Source organism: Ornithorhynchus anatinus, chromosome 19 (assembly GCF_004115215.2).
Source record: "Ornithorhynchus anatinus isolate Pmale09 chromosome 19, mOrnAna1.pri.v4, whole genome shotgun sequence".
Classification (NCBI taxonomy): Eukaryota; Metazoa; Chordata; class Mammalia; order Monotremata; family Ornithorhynchidae; genus Ornithorhynchus; species Ornithorhynchus anatinus.
This window is the reverse complement of record NC_041746.1, coordinates 20,023,074-20,043,758: the sequence shown is the minus strand read 5'-3', so window position 1 is coordinate 20,043,758 and position 20,685 is coordinate 20,023,074. Positions and strand designations below refer to the sequence as shown.

Genomic DNA, 20,685 nt, shown 5'->3' with positions numbered 1-20,685 from the left:
CTTTGTCAATCTCGTACCAGTAACCCACAACCCTCGATCACCTCCACAGTCGCCTTCTTCACTCTTATGCACGAGCTGCAGAGTGCTGATGGAGGAAATATAGATGTCAGGCTGACTTCATCCACTTAAAGTTTATTTTTGCATGCTTTAATTCTGCCCTCTCTTCTGTCCAGCAAAATAATAATAATGTTGGTATTTGTTAAGTGCTTACTATGTGCAGAGCACTGTTCTAAGCGCTGGGGTAGATACACATGAGGCTCACAGTTAATCCCCATTTTACAGATGAGGGAACTGAGGCACAAAGAAGTGAAATGACTTGCCCACAGTCACACAGCTGTGGCAGAGCCAAGATTCGAACCCATGACCTCTGACTCCCAAGCCTGGGCTCTTTCCACTGAGTCATGCTGCTTCTCGATGATTTCTCCATCCTCACTGACACCCATGCCCATTGCCCTCACCAGATATTTAACTCCCAACTCAAACCCAAGTCCCCCGACTCCCTCCATCCCTTGTCCCTAATGACCTGGTCATCTATTTATTGAGAAAATTGACACTATCAGGCATGATGTCCCTAGAATCTCCCCTGTCTTTCCCTAGTCCCTCCCATCTCCTACCCCTTCTTCAACTCTCCCATCTTTCCCAAGCAGTATCTCTTCAGGAGATCCCCTGCCTTCTCTCAAAATCAACCCCCTCCTCCTGCACATCCAACCCCATTCCTTCACACTTTATCAAAACACTTGCGTTCTTCCTTCCCTTCCTTACTAACATTGCCAACTGTTCACTCTCCAATGGCTTCTTCCCCATTGCTTTCAAACCTGCCCATGTCTCCCCTATCCTAAAAAAACCCTCCTTTGACCCCAAGGCTCCCTTCAGTTATTGCCCCTCCTCCCTCCTACCATTCCTCTCCAAACTCCTTGAGTGAGTTGTCTACACTCGCTGTCTCAAGTTCCTCTGTTCCAATTGTCTCCTTGATCCCCATCAATCTGTCTTCTGTCTTCTTCACTCCACAGAAACCGCCCTTTGAATGTCACCAATGATCTCCTTCTTACCAACTCCAATGGCCTCTACTCCATCCTACTCCTCCTCAACCTGATAGCTGCCTTTGACAATGTCAACCACCCCCTTCTCCTGGAAACATTATCCAACCTCAGCTTCACTGACACTGTCCTTTCCTGGTTCTACTCCTATCTCTTTGGCCACTTGTTCTGAGTCTCTTTTGTGGGCTCCTCCTCTCCCTTCCACCCCTTAACTGTGGGTGTCATTCATTCATTCATTCATTCGTATTTATTGAGTGCTTACTTTGTCTTCCAGGTTCAGATCTGGGTCCCATTCTATTCTCATTCATTCAATCATATTTATTGAGTGCTTACTATGTGCAGAGCACTGTACTAAGCGCTTCTCCATCTACACCCACTCTCTTGAAGAATTCATTCATTCACACGGCTTTAATTACCACCTCTATGCAGGTGATACCGCAATTTATATCTCCAGTCTGATCTCTCTCCCTCTATGCAGTCTTTCATTTCCTCCTGCCTTGAAGACATCTCTACTTGGATATCCTGTCACCTCAATTTAATATGTCTAAAACGGAACTTCTTATTTTCCCACCCAATCCCTGTCCTCCCTGTAACTTTCCCATCACTGTAAACGGCACCAACATCCTTCCTGCCCAAAAGCCTATAATCTTGGCAATATCCTTGATTCCTCCCTCTCATTCAACCCACATATTCAATCCATCACCAAAATCCACCCTTTCTTCTCCATCCAAACTATCACTTTAATCCAATCACTTATCCTATCCCACCTTGATTACTGTGTCAACCTCCTTGCTGAACTTCCTACCTCCTGTCTCTCCCCACTCCACTCCATACTCCATTCAAGAAGCAGCATGGTTTAGCGGATAGAGCACAGGTCTGGGAGTCAGGACCCAGCACTAAGAACAGTGCTTGGCACATAGTAAGTGCTTAACAAGTACCATAATGATTATTATTATTATTATTAGAGAAGCAACGTGGCTCAGTGGAAAGAGCACCGGCTTGGGAGTCAGAGGTCATGGGTTCGAATACCGCCTCTGCCACTTGTCAGCTGTGTGACTGTGGGCAAGTCACTTCACTTCTCTGGGCCTCAATTATCTCATCTGTAAAATGGGGATAACGACCGTGAACCTCACGTGGGACAACCTGATGACCCTGTATCTACCCCAGCACTTAGAACAGTGCTCTGCACATAGTAAGCGCTTAACAAATACCAACATTATTATACTTCACTCTGTTTCCAGGATCATTTTTCTACAAAAACATCCAGGCCATGTTTCCCCACTCCTCAAGAACCTTCAGTCATTGCCAATCCACCTCCACATCAAACAAAAACTCCTCACCACTGGCTTTAAAGCACTTGATTACCTTGCCCTCTTCTACCTCACTTCACTACTCTCCTACTACATACCAGCCTGCACACTTCACTTCTATAATGCTAACCTTCTCACTGTACCTCAATTTCATCTATCTCACCACTGACCTCTCACTCATGTCCTTCCTCTGGCCTGGAATGCCCTCCCTTCTCATAGCAAACAGACAATTACTCTTCTCTGCTTCAAAGCTTTATTGAAGGCACATCCCCTCCAAGAGGCCTTCCCTGCCTAAGAATTCCTTTCCTCTTCACCCACTCCCTTCTGCGTCACCCTGACTTGCTCCTTACATTCATCACCTCTTCCAGCCCCACAGCACTTATGTACATATCTGTCATTTATTTATATTGTCTGTCTCCTCCTCTAGACTGCAAGCTTGTTGTGGGCAGGGAATGTCTGTTTGTTGTTATATTGTACTCTCCCAAGTGCTTAGTACAGTGCTCTGCACACAGTAAGTGCTCAATAAATACGACTGAATGAATGAAAATGAAAAGCAGGGACCTATGTTTATTAGTGACTGGTGAATTATCAGTTTTGTGTTTTACCAGTGACTAAGAGCTGTGAACTAGAAAAGGAACAAATAGTATAAATCATTCTTTCTAATATTCTATGGTAATTATGGTAATTCAAGCTCAAATTACTGAATTGTATTTTTAAGTTACAACTTTACTCTTTAGAAATTCTCTCTACTTTCATGTAAAACTTAATTCTACCACATGTTCAATAAGGACAAACTCTTTACTTTTAACCACTTATTGGGTAGCGAAGAATGTGGCCTGTCTATTCAAAAAGGAAATATCTTAGTTTATAGGCAATGAGGTTATAAAGCTATTGAGTATATTCAGAGTGACTATGAATCAATCAATTGAATTTATTGAGTGCTTACTGTGTGCAGATCACTGTACTAAGCACTTGGGAGAGCAACAGTACAACAGAGTTGGTAGCCATTTTCCCTTCCCCCAAAGAAGTGAACAGAGCACAGAACTGGCAATCAGAAGGTCATGGGTTCTGATCCCAGCTCTGCCACTTGTCTGCTGTGTTACCTTGGTCAAATCATTTTACTTCCCTTTGCCTCAGTTACCTCATCTGTAAAACGGGGATTGAGACTGTGAGCCCCACGGGGGATGGGGACTGCGTCCAACCCAATTTGCTTGTATCCAGTACAGTGCCTGGCTCATATTAAGCACTTAAAAAAATACTCCAGTTATTATTATTATATTGTTTAAAGAAGCACACAAATGTCCATTTGCAGAACAAGCAGAAAATTGAGGTCAGTCTCCAGCACTCCTGAGAAGTACCTATCTAGTTCAGCACCCTTCTTCCCTTTCCATGTCCATGTCCATCTCATGTAAGAATAAATATATAAAGTCTAGAAGAAGTACAAGAAAGGAATTCAGATCACAGGAAGTTGAAGTACCGTACTTTACATTTATTCAGTAGCAGTGATTCATAATGGAAAAATTGCAGAGCTCCAAAAGTCACAGACAGTAGCCTATTTTAAAGTGTTCTTTGGACTGCTTAACATTTTGTTAATGCTTTTACACTTTTTTTAAGTGAATCTTTTTTTTGATAAGGTGTAAACACAACCACAGATTTAGGATATGGAACTAAATTGTCTTAGAATGTCTCGTCAACTTCTGTGTGAAAAGAAAATACATTTAGTGAAAATCCAAATAAATGATACAATTTGAAAATGGAACAGTTACCAGAAAACTCTTACCTTATGATCGTTGGGTATAGTTCAGCTGTGTACAAGTAAATAAGGCCGAATGCAACCCCTATGGCAAACTTTCCAGCCATATTTGCTAAAATGCTCAAAATACTGTAATCCTGCAAAACAATACAAATGTCAAAATTCTAAATGTTAACTTTAATTTTATTATTTTATTATTAGTAGTTTGTTATTTCACTTTTTTGTTTAACATGTAGTCTCTTTTGCCCTTTCATATGCATTAAGAAAACTCTATTGAGCCAAAATATGCCTGGTAGATTAACTACTCTTTGGAAGAAAACTGGAACAATAAACTCTATAAGATTACCAATTATTACAATGATGAAAAATACCCCGTTGTTGTTGGTTAACTTTCATTTTGATAATTGTTCTGAAAAAATTAATCACTTAAAAGTGTGGAAAAACTGATATTCATTAAGCTATCACTAAAATGTTCTATATGATTTTAATTTCTCATACACTGTATTGTAAAATGATAGAATAAAATTGCCAATCCAGAAGATATGTCCACTAAACAGCATAAAGACAGTTGTTTGCCAGATCATGGAGTACTCAAGTCCCTTTCTTCTGAACTGCTTCAGGGCCCACAGCGAGAGGGAACAGAGCAGACTGAGTCCAGGAAGGCCCTTTCCAGTCAAGAGTTAACCCCTGAGCAGAAGACTAGAAAGACTAGAAGATTAAAAAGCAGTCAATTCCAGGAGTCCTGCACAGGTACTTATTGAGCCCTAAAAAAAAAAATCCATTTACCTGGCCCACCCACAACTTTGTCTCTACTACCTTCGGATCAGGCCAAGCCACATAAAGTGTAAGTGAAGGGTGAAGGATGAAGGGTGGTTGAAGGTTGAAGGGGGAAAACAGAAGGATGGCTGTCTGTGTGCCTAGCCCCTTTGAACAGAGGGTGCAAGCTAGGGATAAGGCAGGCAGGGGTGGCTGGGTGCAGGGAAGCTTCAGAAAAGAGTGAGGTATTGTCTTAGCAATTACTTATCACAGGTATCCTGACAGTGGCAGTGGTAACTATTCTTACATACATGGACAACCTCGTCCACCTCAAGTTCATCCTCGTATGCTATAAATTTTCCCCTCTTCTCTGACAGGTAAATGTATTTATTCATCCCTATGGACTCCCATGCCATTACCCTCACCAGTTGTTTCAGACATTTAATTCCCTCCTCAAACCGCCTGTCTCTACAACTCCCCTATCTCTTGCCCCTAATGACATAGGCTTGTACTTTATTGAGAAAATTGAAACCACTAGGCATGAATTCCCTAAAATCTCCCCTGCTCCTCTCCAGTTCCTCCCTCCTCCTGCCCCTTCTTTAACTCCTCCATCTTTTGCAGCAGTATCTCAAGAGGACATCTCCTGGTTTCTGTCACAATCCACCCTCTCCACCTGCACCTCCGAACCTATCACTTCACAGCTTATCAAAGCACTTACCCTCTCCCTTCTTCCTGCCCTCATCACCATCTTCAACTGTTCACTCTCCAGTGGCTTTTCTCCCACTGCTTTCAAACATGGTCATGTCTCCCCTATCTTAACTAAAACCCTCCCATGACCTTATGGCTCCCTCCAGTTATTGCCCCATCTCCCACCTACCATTTCACTCCAAACTCCTTGAGTGAATTTCCTACACCCACTGTCTCCACTGCCTCTCCTCCAATTCTCTTTGACCCCTTTTTATCTTACTCCATCCCCTTCACTCCACAGAAACTGCCCTCTCAAAGGTCACAAATGATCTCCTTCTTGCCAGATACAATGGCCTCCACCCCATCTTAATCCTCCTCAACCTTGCAGCTGCCTTCGACACTTGACCACCCCCTTCTCCTGGATATATTATTCAACCTTGGCTTCAGGGACACTGTCCACTCCTGGTTCTCCTGGCAGATGATTCTCAATCTCTTTTGCAGACTCCTCCTCTGCCTCCCACTCCTTAACTGGATCCCCTTATATTCTCTACCTACACCACTCCTTTGGAGAACTCATTCACTCCCGTGGCTTCACCTACCAACTGCCGATGATTCCCAAATCTACATCTCCAGCTCTGATCTCTCTCCTTCTCTGCGGTCTTGTATTCCCTCCTGCCTTTAGGACATCTCTCCTTCAATCTTCCACCAGCACCTCAAACTTAACATGTCCCAAACAGAACTCCTTATCTTCCCACCCAAACCCTGTCCTCCTGGTGACTTTCCCATCACTGTAGACAGCACCACCATCCTTCCTGTCTCAAAAGCCCATAACCTTCGTGTTATCCTCGACTCATCTCTCTCATTCAACTGACATATTCAATCTGTCTCTAAATCCTGTTGGTTCAACCTTCACACCATCACTAAAATCTGCCCTTTCTTCTCTATCCAAACTGCTACCATGTTAATCCAAGCACTTATCCTATCTCTCCTTGATTGCTGTATCAGCCTTCTTGCTGACCTCTATGTCTCTTGTCTCTCCCCACTCCAGTCCATACTTCACTCTGCTGCCCAAATAATTTTCTACGAAAAGTTCAGTCCAGTTTTCCCCACTTCTCAAGAACCTACAGTGGTTACCCATCTACCTCCACATCATACCAAGCTCCTTACCATAGGTTTAGAAGCACTCAATTTCATCGTCCCTTCCTTACCTCATCACTTTCCTATTATAACCCAGCCCAAAGACTTCACTCCTCTAATGCAACCTACTCACTGTACCTTGATCTCATCTATCTCACCAATGACTATTCCCCCACATCCCTGCCTCTGACCTGGAACACCCTCCCCCTCATAGCTGACAGACAATTACTCTCCCCACCTTCAAAGCCTTATTGAAGACACATCTCCAAGGGGCGTTCCCTAGCTAAACCCTCGTTTCCTTTTCTCCCACTCCCTCTGTGTCATCCCACTCCCTCTGTGTCATTTGTTCCCTCTTTTCACCCTTCCCTCAACTCCACAGCACTTTTGGACTACTCCGTAATTTATTTAAATTAGTGTCTGTCTCACCCTCTAGACTGTAAGTAGGGAGCAGGGAACGTGTCTACCAACTCTGTTTTGTTGTATTGTCCCAAATGCTTAGTATAGTGCTCTGCACACAGTGAGTGCTCAATAAATATTATTAATTGATTGACTGATACATTCTTTCAACATAGTTCCAGTCACCCTGGGCCACATTTGGCTTACACCCAAATCCTAAAACAATTATCCAGTCCAACCCACAGATGTGTGGTCTTGTGAATTGATTTGGGTAAAATGTGGCTATTCCCACCTCTGGTTCTGGAACAGTAGTTATTTATATCTATTCAGGATCACAATCATCATTTTGTCTAAAGTCCTCCAACTGAATCTGAACTTCTAAAGAGGTGGAAGCTGGGGAACTTGAACTAAGTTGAGGCATCCCTAGCTCAAGACTCCATCAGCCTTCCAAGGCACATCCCATTTGGAGGCTGTAACATAGTATCAGCTCAGACCAGGACACAGAAATTCAAATCAAGTTTGGGTTGAGATGACCCTTGTCCCTGTTGCTTTCCACCTCATGGTTGGTTATTCCTGGCTCAGGGTGACTAAGGTCCCTGGCTCAAGTGAGGTAGCTGTGGCACCCCTGAATTTCTTCAATTGTGCAAAAGAGTCTGTTCACCACTTGGGACTATAAATCTCAACAATACTCAGGAGCAATCATAAACAGAAAAATCACTGTGTGCATGGTCACTTGGAAGTCAGACTGGATCAAGCCAACTGTCGGGCCTGAATATATTCAACTCATATATTCAGTCTGTCACCAAATTCTGTTGGTTCTACCATCACATCATTTCTAGAATTCTCCCCTTCCTCTCCTTCACACTGCTATCATTATGACACAAGCACTTATCATATCCTGCCTTGATTAGTACATCAGCCTTCTTGCTGATGTTCCAGCTTCCTGTCTCTTCCCTCTTCAGTCCATACTTCAGTCTGTTGCCCAGATCACTTTTCTAAAACAATGTTCAGTTGTTCCCACACCTCAGAAACATCCAATGGTTTCCCATTCCCCTTCACATCAAAGAGAAATGCCTTACCATTGGTTTTAAGGCACTCAGTTAACTTTACCCCTCCTACCTTACCTCACTGATCTCCTACCCATACATTTTACTCCGCTAATCCCTTGATTTCATCTGTCTTCCACCAACCCCTTGCCCACATTCATTCATTTATTCAATCGAATTTATTGACCACTTACTGTGGGCAGAGCACTGTACTAAATGCTTGGGAGAGCACAGTACAACAATAAACCGACACATTCCCTGCCCACCACGAGCTTACAGTCTAGAGGAGGAGAGACAGATTCATTCAATAGTATTTATTGAGCGCTTACTATGTGCAGAGCACTGTACTAAGCACTTGGAATGAACAAGTCGGCAACAGATAGAGACAGTCCCTGCCCTTTGACAGGCTTACAGTCTTAATATAAAAAAAAATTACATACATAATAATAATGTTGGTATTTGTTAAGCACTTACTATGTGCAGAACACTGTTCTAAGCGCTGGGGGAGATACAGGGTAATCAGGTCGTCCCACATGAGGCTCACAGTTAATCCCCATTTTACAGATGAGGTAACTGAGGCACAGAGAAGTGAAGTGACTTGCCCACAGTCACACAGCTGACAAGTGGCAGAGCCGGGAGTCGAACTCATGACCTCTGACTCCAAAGCCTAGGCTCTTTCCACTGAGCAATAATATGTGCTGTGTGGCTGGGAATGGGGAAGACCAGAGGGAGCAAATCAGGGGGATGAAGAAGGGAGTGGGAGAAGAGGATGGGGGGCTTAGTCAGGGAAGGCCTTCTTGAGGAGATGTGCCTTCAATAAGGTTTTGAAGGGGGTGGTGGCAGAGTAACTGCCTATCGGATTTGAAGAAAGAGAGTGTTGCAGGCCAGAGACAGGATGTGGGCAAGGGGTCAGTGGCAAGATAGACAAGATCGAGGCACAGTGAGAAGGTCAGCATTTGAGGATCAAAGTGTTTGGACTGGGTTGTAGTAGGAGAGTAGCGAGGTGAGGTAGGAAGGGACTAGGTGGTGGAGTGCTTTAAAGCCAATGGTGAGGAGTTTTTGTTTGATGTGGAATTTTTGTTTGTTTGAAGTGGCAACCACTAGAGTTTTTTGAGGAGAGGGGTGACATGTCCTGAGCATTTCTGTAGAAAAATGATCCGGACAGCAGAATGAAGTATGGGCTGGAATGGGGAGAGACAGGAGGCTGGGAGGTCAGCAAGGAGGCTGATGGAGTAATTCAGGCAGGATAAAATGAGTGATTGGATTAAAATGGTAGCAGTTTGGGTGGAGGGGAAAGGGTGGATTTTAGCGATGTTGTAAAAGTGGGACTGACAGGATTTAGTGATGGATTGAAAATGTGAGCTGAATGAGAGAGAGGAGTCAAGGATAATGCCAAGGTTATGTGCTTGTGAGACAGGAAGGGTGGTGGTGTCTTGTACAGTGATAGGAAAGTCAGGGAGAGCACATCCTCTCTGTAGTCTGGAACTCTCTCCCCACTTTATATTTGACACACTACCACTCTCCCCATCTTCAAAGCCCTACTAAAAGCATATCTTCTCCATGAGGCCTTCCTTGACTAATCCCTCATTTCCCATATTTGCTCTCCCTTTTACTTTACCTATGCACTGGGATCTGTACCCTTTAAGCACTTGATAGTCACTCCACTCTCAGCCCCCTATCACTTATATACCATTGATTGATTGATTGATTGATTTTTGGGGCTTAGCTGAAGCAGGCCCCAATTTTTCACCCTGTGGAAGACTCTTACCTGTTCCTTTTCCTATTCCCTCCCCAGAACCCAGTCCTAAGGGCCTAGAGCCAGTGTAGACTCGAGATGAATAGGCCAAGGCATCTGAACCCCACCCCAAAGCTCTGAACCTCATCCAGGAATGTAAAAAGTTAATACACCTCCAAAAATGCCTAACTGACCTCAGGGAATTAAGTTTAACTCACCTTAACTTAAATTAATTTAATTTGTATAATTAACATTAAATTATATATAGTAGACTTTTGAAATTTATAAAAATATCTGTGGCTTACCATTGTTGCAAAATGTGTTGCAAAATAAAAATATTGAAATATATTTACAAATCTATAAATTGAAATATATATAAAAGTTCTAATCAATGATATATATTGAGACCTTATTGTTTGCAGGGCACTGTACTAAGTATTGAGAGAAATTCATATATGAGAATATAAACCAAATATGCATACCACAGATTCAATATTAAGCAATTTGGTTTTTACATAGCCATTTTCCATAAATTGATAATTAATTCAGCTATGCAGTTAGCTTTTAATTGATGTACACACAATAGGAGAAGCAGCGTGTCTTAGTGGATAGAACACAAGCCTGGGAGTCAGAAGGACCTGGGTTCTGATCCCAGCTCCGCCACATGTCTGCTATGTGACTTTGGGCAAGTCACTTCATTTCTTTGCACCTCAGTTACCTCATCTATAAAATGGAGATTAAGATTGTGAGCCCTATGTGGGACAGGAGTGTTTCCAACCTGATTAACCTGTATCTACCCCAGCACTTAGAATAGTGCTTGACACATAGTGAGTGCTTAAAAAGTAATTTTGATTTCATGATACGTGCAATTGACTTCTAATAAAATACCTGTCAAGTCTTTTTATATATACAATTCTAATTAATTTATAACATTTGAAATTTGAACAGTACTTTTTTAAATGCACACACTTACATTTTTCATTCTCATTTTTTCCTCAACACATCACGTAATGTAGGAAGAGGCAGGTATTATTATCTCTGTTTTGCTGATGAGGAATCTGAAGAACAGAGGTTTTTGGAAAGCTAGTGGTACAGCTTAGTCTAGATCCCAAATGTCCTAACTCTCACACTCATATTCATCGCTTGTCATTAACAGTGTCCTCAAAAAGAAATGTCTCCTTTTAAATATATTCATAAAAAAATTGTACAAAATTAAATGCATTAAGTAGTAACTATTGAAATATAAAATTCAGTAGTGAAAACTAACCTGTGGAATCAGCATAATGAGAAAACAGATTAGTGCGCTCAGAATAAGGAATGGAATAAGAGTATTTCTTCTTCCCAGTTTGTCCATCCCAATGCAAGCAATGATATAAGCAGGAAGCTCCACAGCACCTGCCATATGCAATTTTGAACACTGTAAGTCATGATAACATTTATAAAATAACAGATATGATATAAAATAAGGCCCAAGAAAAACTTGACCTAATATAGCCCTCACATTGATTATTCCAAATATCCATGTGTTCCACCGAAACCAGTATTTATTTATTTGTAGCCTCAATTTATTTTATGTTCCCTTGTTACTTGTGTCTAGTTGTATAATGTGTTTTGTCCTGTTTGTCCCATTAGATTGAAGTGAGATGAGGACAAGGACTATTTACTCTGAACCTTCTGGGGCATTCAGTGATCTATCTAGAGGAGGCAGAAAGAAGTTTACTGACTATGGTGAAGATACTGACAGAATATTTAGCTGAAAAATTCTCTAGCCATTTACAGATTTTATACATACTTGCATTTTCTATATAACTGTATCAGAAAAGCAACTTTAGGATTGGCCCTTTCAGTGTGTAGGAGGCTAACTATAAACACAGCAATATTCTTATGGGATGACCGAATATAACTAGAATATTTTGTTTAAATATTCTAAATTGATATGCTTGTTTTAAAAAATAGGCTGGTGCTAACAGTAAAACAGTGTGGATAATTCTTATTTTTTGAATCCATTCTGATCATTTAACAACTAAAGCTACCAAGGAGTTGCCCAAAATTTAAGGGGCAGATTTGGGGAAAATATCTTGGTTATGCTAATTCAAACAAATGATAAGTGCTGCCACAGGATCAAATGAACAATTAATACCTCATTAGTGAAAGCTAAATGAAGAGATGTATTTCTAAGGAAGAGCCAACCAAAATAATTTTAGCCAAAGAGCTCAACACTTCTAAAAGGTCAAAAGAAAATTTTCAGGGCTTGCCTTGAAGGAAGAAGTTCTCTGACATGTCCACCAAGAAGCAGAAAGAAATAAACAAAATCCTTGATGGACCTGGGAATCAGAAGGACCTGGGTTCTAGTCCCAGCTCCTCCACTTGTCTGCTGTGTGACCTTGGATAACTCACTTAATCCCCATTTTACAGATGAGGTAACTGAAGCACAGAGAAATTAAGACTGTGAGCCCCATGTAAAACATGAATTATGTCCAACCTGATTAGCTTGTATCTACCCTAGTGCTTAGTACAGTGCCTGTGAGCCTGTTTCTAGACTGTGAGCCCACTGTTGGGCAGGGATTGTCTCTATCTGTTGCCAAACTGTACTTTCCAAGCACTTAGTACAGTGCTCTGCACACAGTAAGCGCTCAATAGATACCATTGAATGAATGAATAATAACCACATAATACCATAAAAATTCCTAACCTTAGCTACATTGGGCAAAATAATTAATAACCATTGGAAAAATGTCATCAATCCCCTCTAGACTATGAATTATTTGTGGGATGGGAAAGTGTCTACAAATTCTATTATATTGTACTCTCCCAAGCGCTTCCTACAGTACTCTGCATCTAGTAAGTGTTCAATAAATATCATTGAGTGAATGACTCATCACCCATATTTCACTCTTTTGTAGAATTCTACCAAACCCTGCCTATATTTCAACCAAGTCTATCTAGACTTATTTAAGTTTGTGCCAGCAACCTTCATGATTTTTTGGAACATAAACATAAGAAGTAGCCGAAAAACAGAAGCAAAAGCAGAAAAACCTTAATTATACACTAGGCTGGTCTTGTTTGTCCATTTAGGATATAGGACTTTTCAGGAAAAAATCTGTATCTCATCTCTAAGCAAAACACTGTAATGGGAAGTAACGTGGCATGGTCCGGGAAGTCAGAGGACGTGGGTTCTAATCCCGGCTCCACCACTTGCCTGCTACGTATGACCTTGGGCAAGTGCCTCAGTTTCCTCACCTATAAAGTGGGGTTGAAATACTTGTTCTCCCTCCTATTGAGACTGTGACCTGATTAACTTGTCCACCCCAGCATTTTGCCCAGCGCTTGACACAAAGTAGGGACAAAACAAATACCATCAAAAAATCACAATAAAACACCATGGGTAATAAAACTCATTATGGTATTTTTCAGTGCTTACTCTGTGTCAAGCACTGTGCTAACTGCTGGGGTAGACACAAGATAATCAGGTCAGATTCAGTCCTTGTCCCACCTGGGCTTCACAGTCTAAACATAGGTGGGAGAATGGGGTATCGAGTCTCCACTTTACAGACGTGGAAGCTGGTACAAAAAGCATGTTAGTAACTTGAACAACACCTTCAAGGTTTTTCAACAGACTAGTGCCCCCCCCATGTCACCATCATGGGATAGCCTCTGCCTTTCACCCCTGTGTTTTCTGGTTACATGGTAGAGGCACAGAGCCTCAGAGCTATGCCCCAAATTCAATAGAGCAATGTGGAACTATGGAATCCGCTATCCATAGTTAAGTGGTTAACTGGTTAACTGGTTAACCACTGTTAAGTGGTTATTATTCATTCATTCAATGATATTTATTGAGTGCTTACTGTGTGCAGAGCACTGTACTAAGCACTTGGAAAGTACAATTTGGCAACAGATAGAGACACACTATGGAATCCAAAGCTGTAGCTACTTCTGAACAGCATCTGAATGTTGACATATTGCCCCTCTTTTCCTGCTATTTTTTCTTGTCCCTTCTCTCTGAAATGACCTAATTTATCTTCCTCCCTCTAGGGAGGACAGTACCTAAGCCCATTTTGTTTACATCACAAGTATGTATATTTAGAATGGGGATATCTGTCAAGTTGGCAGTTAGCACAGAGAAATAGTGTTTTCCAAAATAGCTAGAACTTGCAATAACTATGTAAGTGTTGACAGTGTTTGGGTTTACATTTAGATTATTGCAGAACAGCTATAAAGTTAGCACTTTTAAATGCTATGAAAATTAATGAAAGCATCCTATGTATATGTCTGAATCTCATTATCTTTCATGCCAATAGAAGATTAATCCAGTTGAGGGTTTAACCAATGATTACATTAAATGTACTGCAAATATTAAATAACATATTTCATTAACTAAATTGATCACAAACATGAACCAGCATTTCTCAGTAAAGATTATGTCATTATGAGCTGTAAATATTAGTGATCATGAGTGGGGAAAGGTCATTGACCACAAACTAAAATTCATTTGTAGACATTCCAAAAAGATTACTGTGTGTTGTAACAAATACAGTGAAATATTTCAGTATTTACCTATGAGAAATAGGTTTAAGTACTCATTGCCGCCGAGATTAACAGAAGTCAAAGAGAATACATAGTATCCCAAACTCCCAGTGAACCAAATCAGCCACACTGTGAGTGTCCTTCTTGCAATATTCCAGTTAAAAAACAGATCTATTACACTGTGCTTCTTCGTTGCAGAAAAATCATTATTGGTGATGCCATCCTGTTCAAATGAACACAGCTCAGATATTTTACAAGATCTTCTATTATTCCATCTTGCCATCATATCTATTACTTTTTGTGCTTCTTCATATTTTCCCACTGATAGAAGCCAAAAGGGTGTCTCGGGCAATATCCAGCAGCACAAGAGAAAGGGAAGTGTTGTTATGGAAAGAAATATCTGATAGAGCCACCAGGTTCGGACCAAATATCCCATCAGAGCCACAACCATAATTCCAACAGCGAAAAAGGCATGAACATGCATGGATGCCCAAGTCCGAGCTTTAATACCAATGAATTCTGTCACGTACACAAATACCACAACCAGGTAGCCACTTGAAACCTGAAAAATAAAGTTAAAAATTCAGCTCTACTTAGACCACTTATAGCAAGTTGGTGGACAAGTTCATGTCTGTTGTAATATCTAAGAGAGACCTCCAGTCACCTGCCCTCAAATCAAGCAATACTAGTAGTCACAGTTCCCTAACTTTAATAGAGAACAGTCAATAAAGATAATAATCAATCATATTTATTAAGGGCTTACTGTGGGCAGTAAAACATATAACATATAACAGTATAACAGAGTTGGTAGACACATTCCCTGCCCACAATGAGTTTACGGTCTAGACTGTTAATAAAGTTCAAAATCCATTCAATGATATCAAAGCTTATGAACAAAATGCCTCTAATGGAAATTAATGAGAAACATCATGTCCTAGTGGATAGAACACAGGCCTGGGAGTCAGAAGCCTTTGGGGTCTAATCCCGGCTTCACCACTTGTCTGCTGTGGGACAAGCAAAGTCACTTAAGGAAAGTCACTTAACTCCTCTGTCCTCAGCTCATCTGTAAAATGGGGATTAAGACAGTGAGCCCCATGTGGGACAGGGAATGTGTCCAACTTGATTAGCTTGTATCCACCCCAGCATTTAGTACAGTGCCTGGCACATATTAAACGCTTAACAAATACCATTTTAAATGATTATTAATGCCTTCATTTTTGTATAGGATTTTTATTCCCAATGTGCTTTCACATTTATCTCATTTTTGTCTTCAAAACAATCCTGAGAGGTAGTGAGAAAGGCAGTATTATTTTCGCCGTGAGGAAATTGAAGTACGGAGAGGTTAAGTAACTTGCTCAAGGTCACAGAGCAGGCTGGTGGTGAAGCTCAGACTCGAACCCAGTTTCTCTGGCTGCCAGACTGGCACTTTTTCACTAATCCACATTGCCTAGTTGAGTTTAATGTGTATGGCCAAGACCAAAGAAATACTTGATAATGGATCACTGATGTTTAAAAAAGTTTTTAATAGAACTGAAAATTCAGTGGACTCACAAATATTTTCTTCTGCCATAAATCTGAATTAATTCCACCCTTATTTGCCAAACCCCAAATGCCTCTCCTTCCCCCACTTAACACTAATTTCCTACTGTTTTTAGTATGTGAGAATGTCACTGTAGCATTGAGAATGTGCAAACCTAAAGCTTTCATTCATTCATTCAATTGCATTTATTGTGCTTACTGTGTATATAGCACTGTATTAAGCATTTGGTAAAGTATAATACAACAATAAACAGTGACTTTCCTTGCTAAAAATGAGCTAACAGTCTAGAGAGGGGGAACAGACAACAATACAAATAAATAAAATTACAGATATGTACATAAGTGCTTTGGGCCTGGGAGGGGGGAAGAGCAAAGGGAGCAAGTCAGGGTGATGCAGAAGGGAGTGGGAGATGAGGAAAAGTGGGGCTTAGTCTGGGAAGACCTCTTGGAGGACATGTGCCCTCATAAGGCTTTGAAGTGGGGGATAGTGGTTGTCTGTCAGATTAGAGGAGGGAGGGTATTCCAGGACAGAGGCCATGGGCTATGTGTCAGCGGCAAGATAGGCAAAGTTGAGGCACAGTGAGGAGGTGAGCACTAGGGGAGCGAAATATGCAGGCTGGACTGTAGAAGGAGAGAAGTGAGGTGAGTTATGAGGGAGCAAGGTGTTGTTTTAAAGCCAATGGAGAGGAGTTTTTGTTTGAAACAGAGGTGGATGGGCAACCACTGGAGTTTTTCAGAAGTGGGGTGACATGTCCTGAACGATTTTGTAGAAAAATGATCTGGGCAGCAGAATGAAGTATGGACTGGAGAGACAGGATGCTGGAAAGGCAGCAAGGAGGCTGATGCAGTAATCCCAGCTGGATAGGATGAGTGTATTAACATTGTAGCAGTTTGGATGGAGAGGAAAGGGCAGATTTTAGTGATAATGTGAAGGTGAGAATGACAGGATTTAGTGATGGATGGATATGTGGGTTCAATAAGAGAGTCAAAGATAATGCCAAGGTTATGGATTTGTGAGGCAGGAAGATGGTGATGCCGTCTACAGTGATGGGAAAGTCAAGGGGAGGATAAGGTTTGAATGGCAAGACAAGGAGTTCTGTTTTGAACATGTTAAGCTTGAGGTGATGGGAGGATATCCAAGTAGAGATGTCTTGAAAGCAGGAGGAAATGTGAGACTGGAGAGAGAGAGAGAGATCAAGGATGGAGATGCAGATTTGGGTATCATCCTCATAGAGGTGGTAGTTGAAGCTTCATGAGTGAATGAGTTCTCTAAGGGAGTGAGTGTAGATGGACAATAGAAGGGGACCCAAAATTGAACCTTGAAGGATACCACAGTTATAGGGTGATAGGCAGAGGAGGATCCTGCGTAAGGGACTGAGAATGAGCTGCCAGAGAGATAAGAGGAGAATCAGGAGAGGACAGTGTCAACTGAAGCCAAGGTCAGATAACATTTCCAGGAGAAGGGGGTGGTCAACAGTGTTGAAGGCAGCTGAGAAGCTGAGAAGGATTAGGATAGAGTAGAGGCCCCTGAATCTGGCAAGAATGAGATCATTGGTGACATTTGAGAGGGTGGTTTCTGTGGAGTGAAGGGGACAGAAGCCAGATTGGAGAGGCCAAGGAGAGAATTGGAGGAGACGAATTTTGAGACAGCGGGTGTAGACAACTCGCTCAAATATTTTGGAAAGGAATGGAAGGAGAGCCTCAGAGTTCTCTCACAGTCACCAATTTCCATGACTTAAATGCTAAAAGAAGAATCACTGGTAAGTGTAACAGGAACTCCTTGCAGGCAGGAATAGTGTATACCAACCCTATTACATTGTACAATCCCAAGTGCTTAGTACTGTGCTCTGCAATCAGTAAATACTCAATAAATTCCATGGATTGACAGGTTGATAGCATTTGTATCTGGAACTGAGGTTTTGTTATTCCTATTGGATCCACAGATAGTCTTATAGTTGAAGCACCAGTTAGGAGCATCTTTCTCGCCCTCCCAGCCTGGCATAATTACAAGCCTTTTCTCATATGAATGGAATTTCACTCAGGGTTTTGATGCTGTGCAGACCTTAGCCATCTCCCATTATAATATTCTTCTTTTAGTCCCATTTAACCCTTTTAGTGCTAGTAAACTTTAATGCTAGTATTTCTTAGAGTGCTCTCTGGTTTTGAGTTAATGCTACAAAATTTACTTTAGCTTCACCACTTCTCTGCCTCTCAATCAATCAGTGAATCATTCATTCATTCAGTAGTATTTATTAAGTGCTTACTATGTGCAGAGCACTGTACTAAGTGCTTGGAATGTACAATTCGGCAACAGAGACAATTCCCGCCCAATAATGGGCTCACAGTCTAAACAGGGGAGACACACAGGAAAGCAAAACAGAACAAAACAAAAAAAGTAGTCTGGCGTCAATATCCTCAAGATAAATAGAATCACAGATATATACACATCATTAACAAAATAAATAGAGTAATAAATAATGTATACAAATATGCACAGTGCTGAGGGGAGGGGAAGGGGGAAGAGCAGAGGGTGGGAGAGGGGGCAATGGGGAGGGGAGGAGGAGCAGAGGGCTCAGTCTAGGAAGGGCTCCTGGAGGAGATGAGCTCTCAGTACGGCTTTGAAGAGGGGAAGAGAGTTAGTTTGGTGGATGTGAGGAGGGAGGGCATTCCAGGGCAGCGGTAGGACATGGTCCAGGGGTCGACGGTGGGACAGACACGAATGGGGGACCATGAGGAGATGAGCGGCAGAGGAGCGGAGTGTATGGGGTGGGCAGTAGAAAGAGAGAAGGGAGGTGAGAGAGGAGGGGGCAAGGTGATGGAGAGCTTTGAAGTTAAGAGTGAGGAGTTTTTGTTTTGTGCGAAGGTTGATAGGCAAACACTGGAGGTTTTTGAGGAGGGGAGTAACATGCCCAGAGCGTTTTTGTAGGAAGATGATCCGGGCAGCGTAATGAAGATTAGACTGGAGTGGGGAGAGACAGGAGGAAGGAGATCAGAAAGGAGGCTGACACAATAATCCAGTTGGGATATTATGAGAGCTTGTATCAGCCCGGTAGCAGTTTGGATGGAGAGGAAAGGGCGGATCTTGGCGATATTGTGAAGGTGAGACTGCCAGGTGTTGGTGACAGATTGGATGCGTGGGGTGAACGAGAGAGCAGAGTCAAGGATGACACCAAGGTTGCGGACCTGTGATACAGGAAGGATGGTAGTGCCGTTCACAGTGAAAGGGAAGTCAGGGAGAGGACAGGGTTTGGGAGGGAAGACAAGGAGCTCAGTTAATTCGGCAACAGATAGAGATAATCCCTATGGGCTCACAGTCTAAATGGGGGAGACAGACAACAAAACAAAGCAAGCAGACAGGCATCAAGACCATCAAAATAGATAAATAGAATCATAGATATATACACATCATTAATAAAATAGAGTAATAAATATGTACAAATATACAGAAGTGCTGTGGGGAGGAGAAGCGGGTAGAGAAGAGAGGGAGTAGGGGCAATGGGAAGGGAAGGAGGGGCAGAGGGAAAAGGAGGGCTCAATCTGGGAAGACCTCCTGGAGGAGGTGAACCCTCAGTATTGCTTTGAAGAGGGGAAGAGAGTTTGAAGAGGAGAAGAGAGTTCGAGTTAGTTAGGATTCAATACCTGTTCTCCCTCCTATTTAGACTATGACTCTCATTTGGGATCTGACTATCTTGTACCTACTCCAGAGCTCATTACAGTACTTGGTACACTGCAAGAGCTTAACAAATATTATTACTAATAATAATCATAATAATAAACAGAAGAAGAAGAACTTACTATGTGCCAAGCACATAGTACGGTATGGTACAAGTATGGTAGATACATGAAAATCAAATTGGATACACCCCTTGTCTGACAGATGGCTCACAGCATTGAATAGCCATTTTGCAGATGAGGAAATTGAGGCACAAGGAAGTTAAGTGACTTTCCCAAGATCACACGCAGGCAAGTGGTGGAGCCGGGATTTAAACCTAGGTCCCCTGACTCCCAGGCCTGTGTTTTTGCCACTCACTAGGGCACAATGTTTCTCTGGTTATCAGAGCCCAAGTATGGGGGTGGCATCCTACATAGGTCCTCCACTCTTGACTGACTTGAATAGAGTGAATAAAGGCCATTTCAGTTTAGCATTAGAAAATGACAGCGCTGTTTTTAAATACAGGGTACCTTTTTAGGATTGGAAAGATAATATTAAATATTTATATATTTACATATTTTAAAATATCTAGCTCACTATTTTTAATATATTTTACAATGTTTAAGTCAAATTTCTGGATTGTTCGTTGCAGAAAAATCATTACTAATGATGCCATCCTGTTCAAATGAACACAGCTCAGATATTTTACAAGATTTTCTGTTATTCCATCTTGACATCATATCTATTACTTTTTGTGCTTCTTCATAGTTTCCCACTGATTTCCAAAGGAAAAGTATACTTTGGTTAGGGCTCTTTCACTTATGACCCTATTTTAAAGGAACTAATTAAAAGTGCTAACTCAGGTAAAAAAGTAGATTGTAGTCCTTTTAGTACCCTCTGTGAATATTGTCAGGAAGCTTTATCTAGTACAGAAAAAAGCTAACTAATCAGCTACTGCTTTTATTGACCTGTGATTTTTATAGGCTTAAAATATGGCCTAATTAGTGAAATATATTTATTAGGTTCATCCACCTTTATTAATTTAATTCAATGCAAATAATAAGTTTGGGAAAAAATCCTTAATAGTCATCATACCAAAAAAAATCTATTAAG

General features: G+C 41.6%; 1 protein-coding gene across 2 annotated transcripts in view; it reads right to left on the bottom strand.

Moving 5' to 3' along the window:
* Positions 1 to 20,685, bottom strand: part of SLC22A16 (solute carrier family 22 member 16) — a 77,984-nt gene that overhangs the window by 13,743 nt on the left and 43,556 nt on the right. For both annotated transcript variants that reach the window (XM_029046918.2, XM_029046917.2), the window contains exons 4-6: positions 14,412 to 14,943; positions 11,125 to 11,252; positions 4,128 to 4,237 (exon numbers count right to left, since the gene is read on the bottom strand). In XM_029046918.2, the coding sequence (XP_028902751.1) occupies positions 4,128 to 4,237; positions 11,125 to 11,252; positions 14,412 to 14,943 (770 nt within the window). The remainder of the gene's footprint in view (positions 1 to 4,127; positions 4,238 to 11,124; positions 11,253 to 14,411; positions 14,944 to 20,685) is intronic.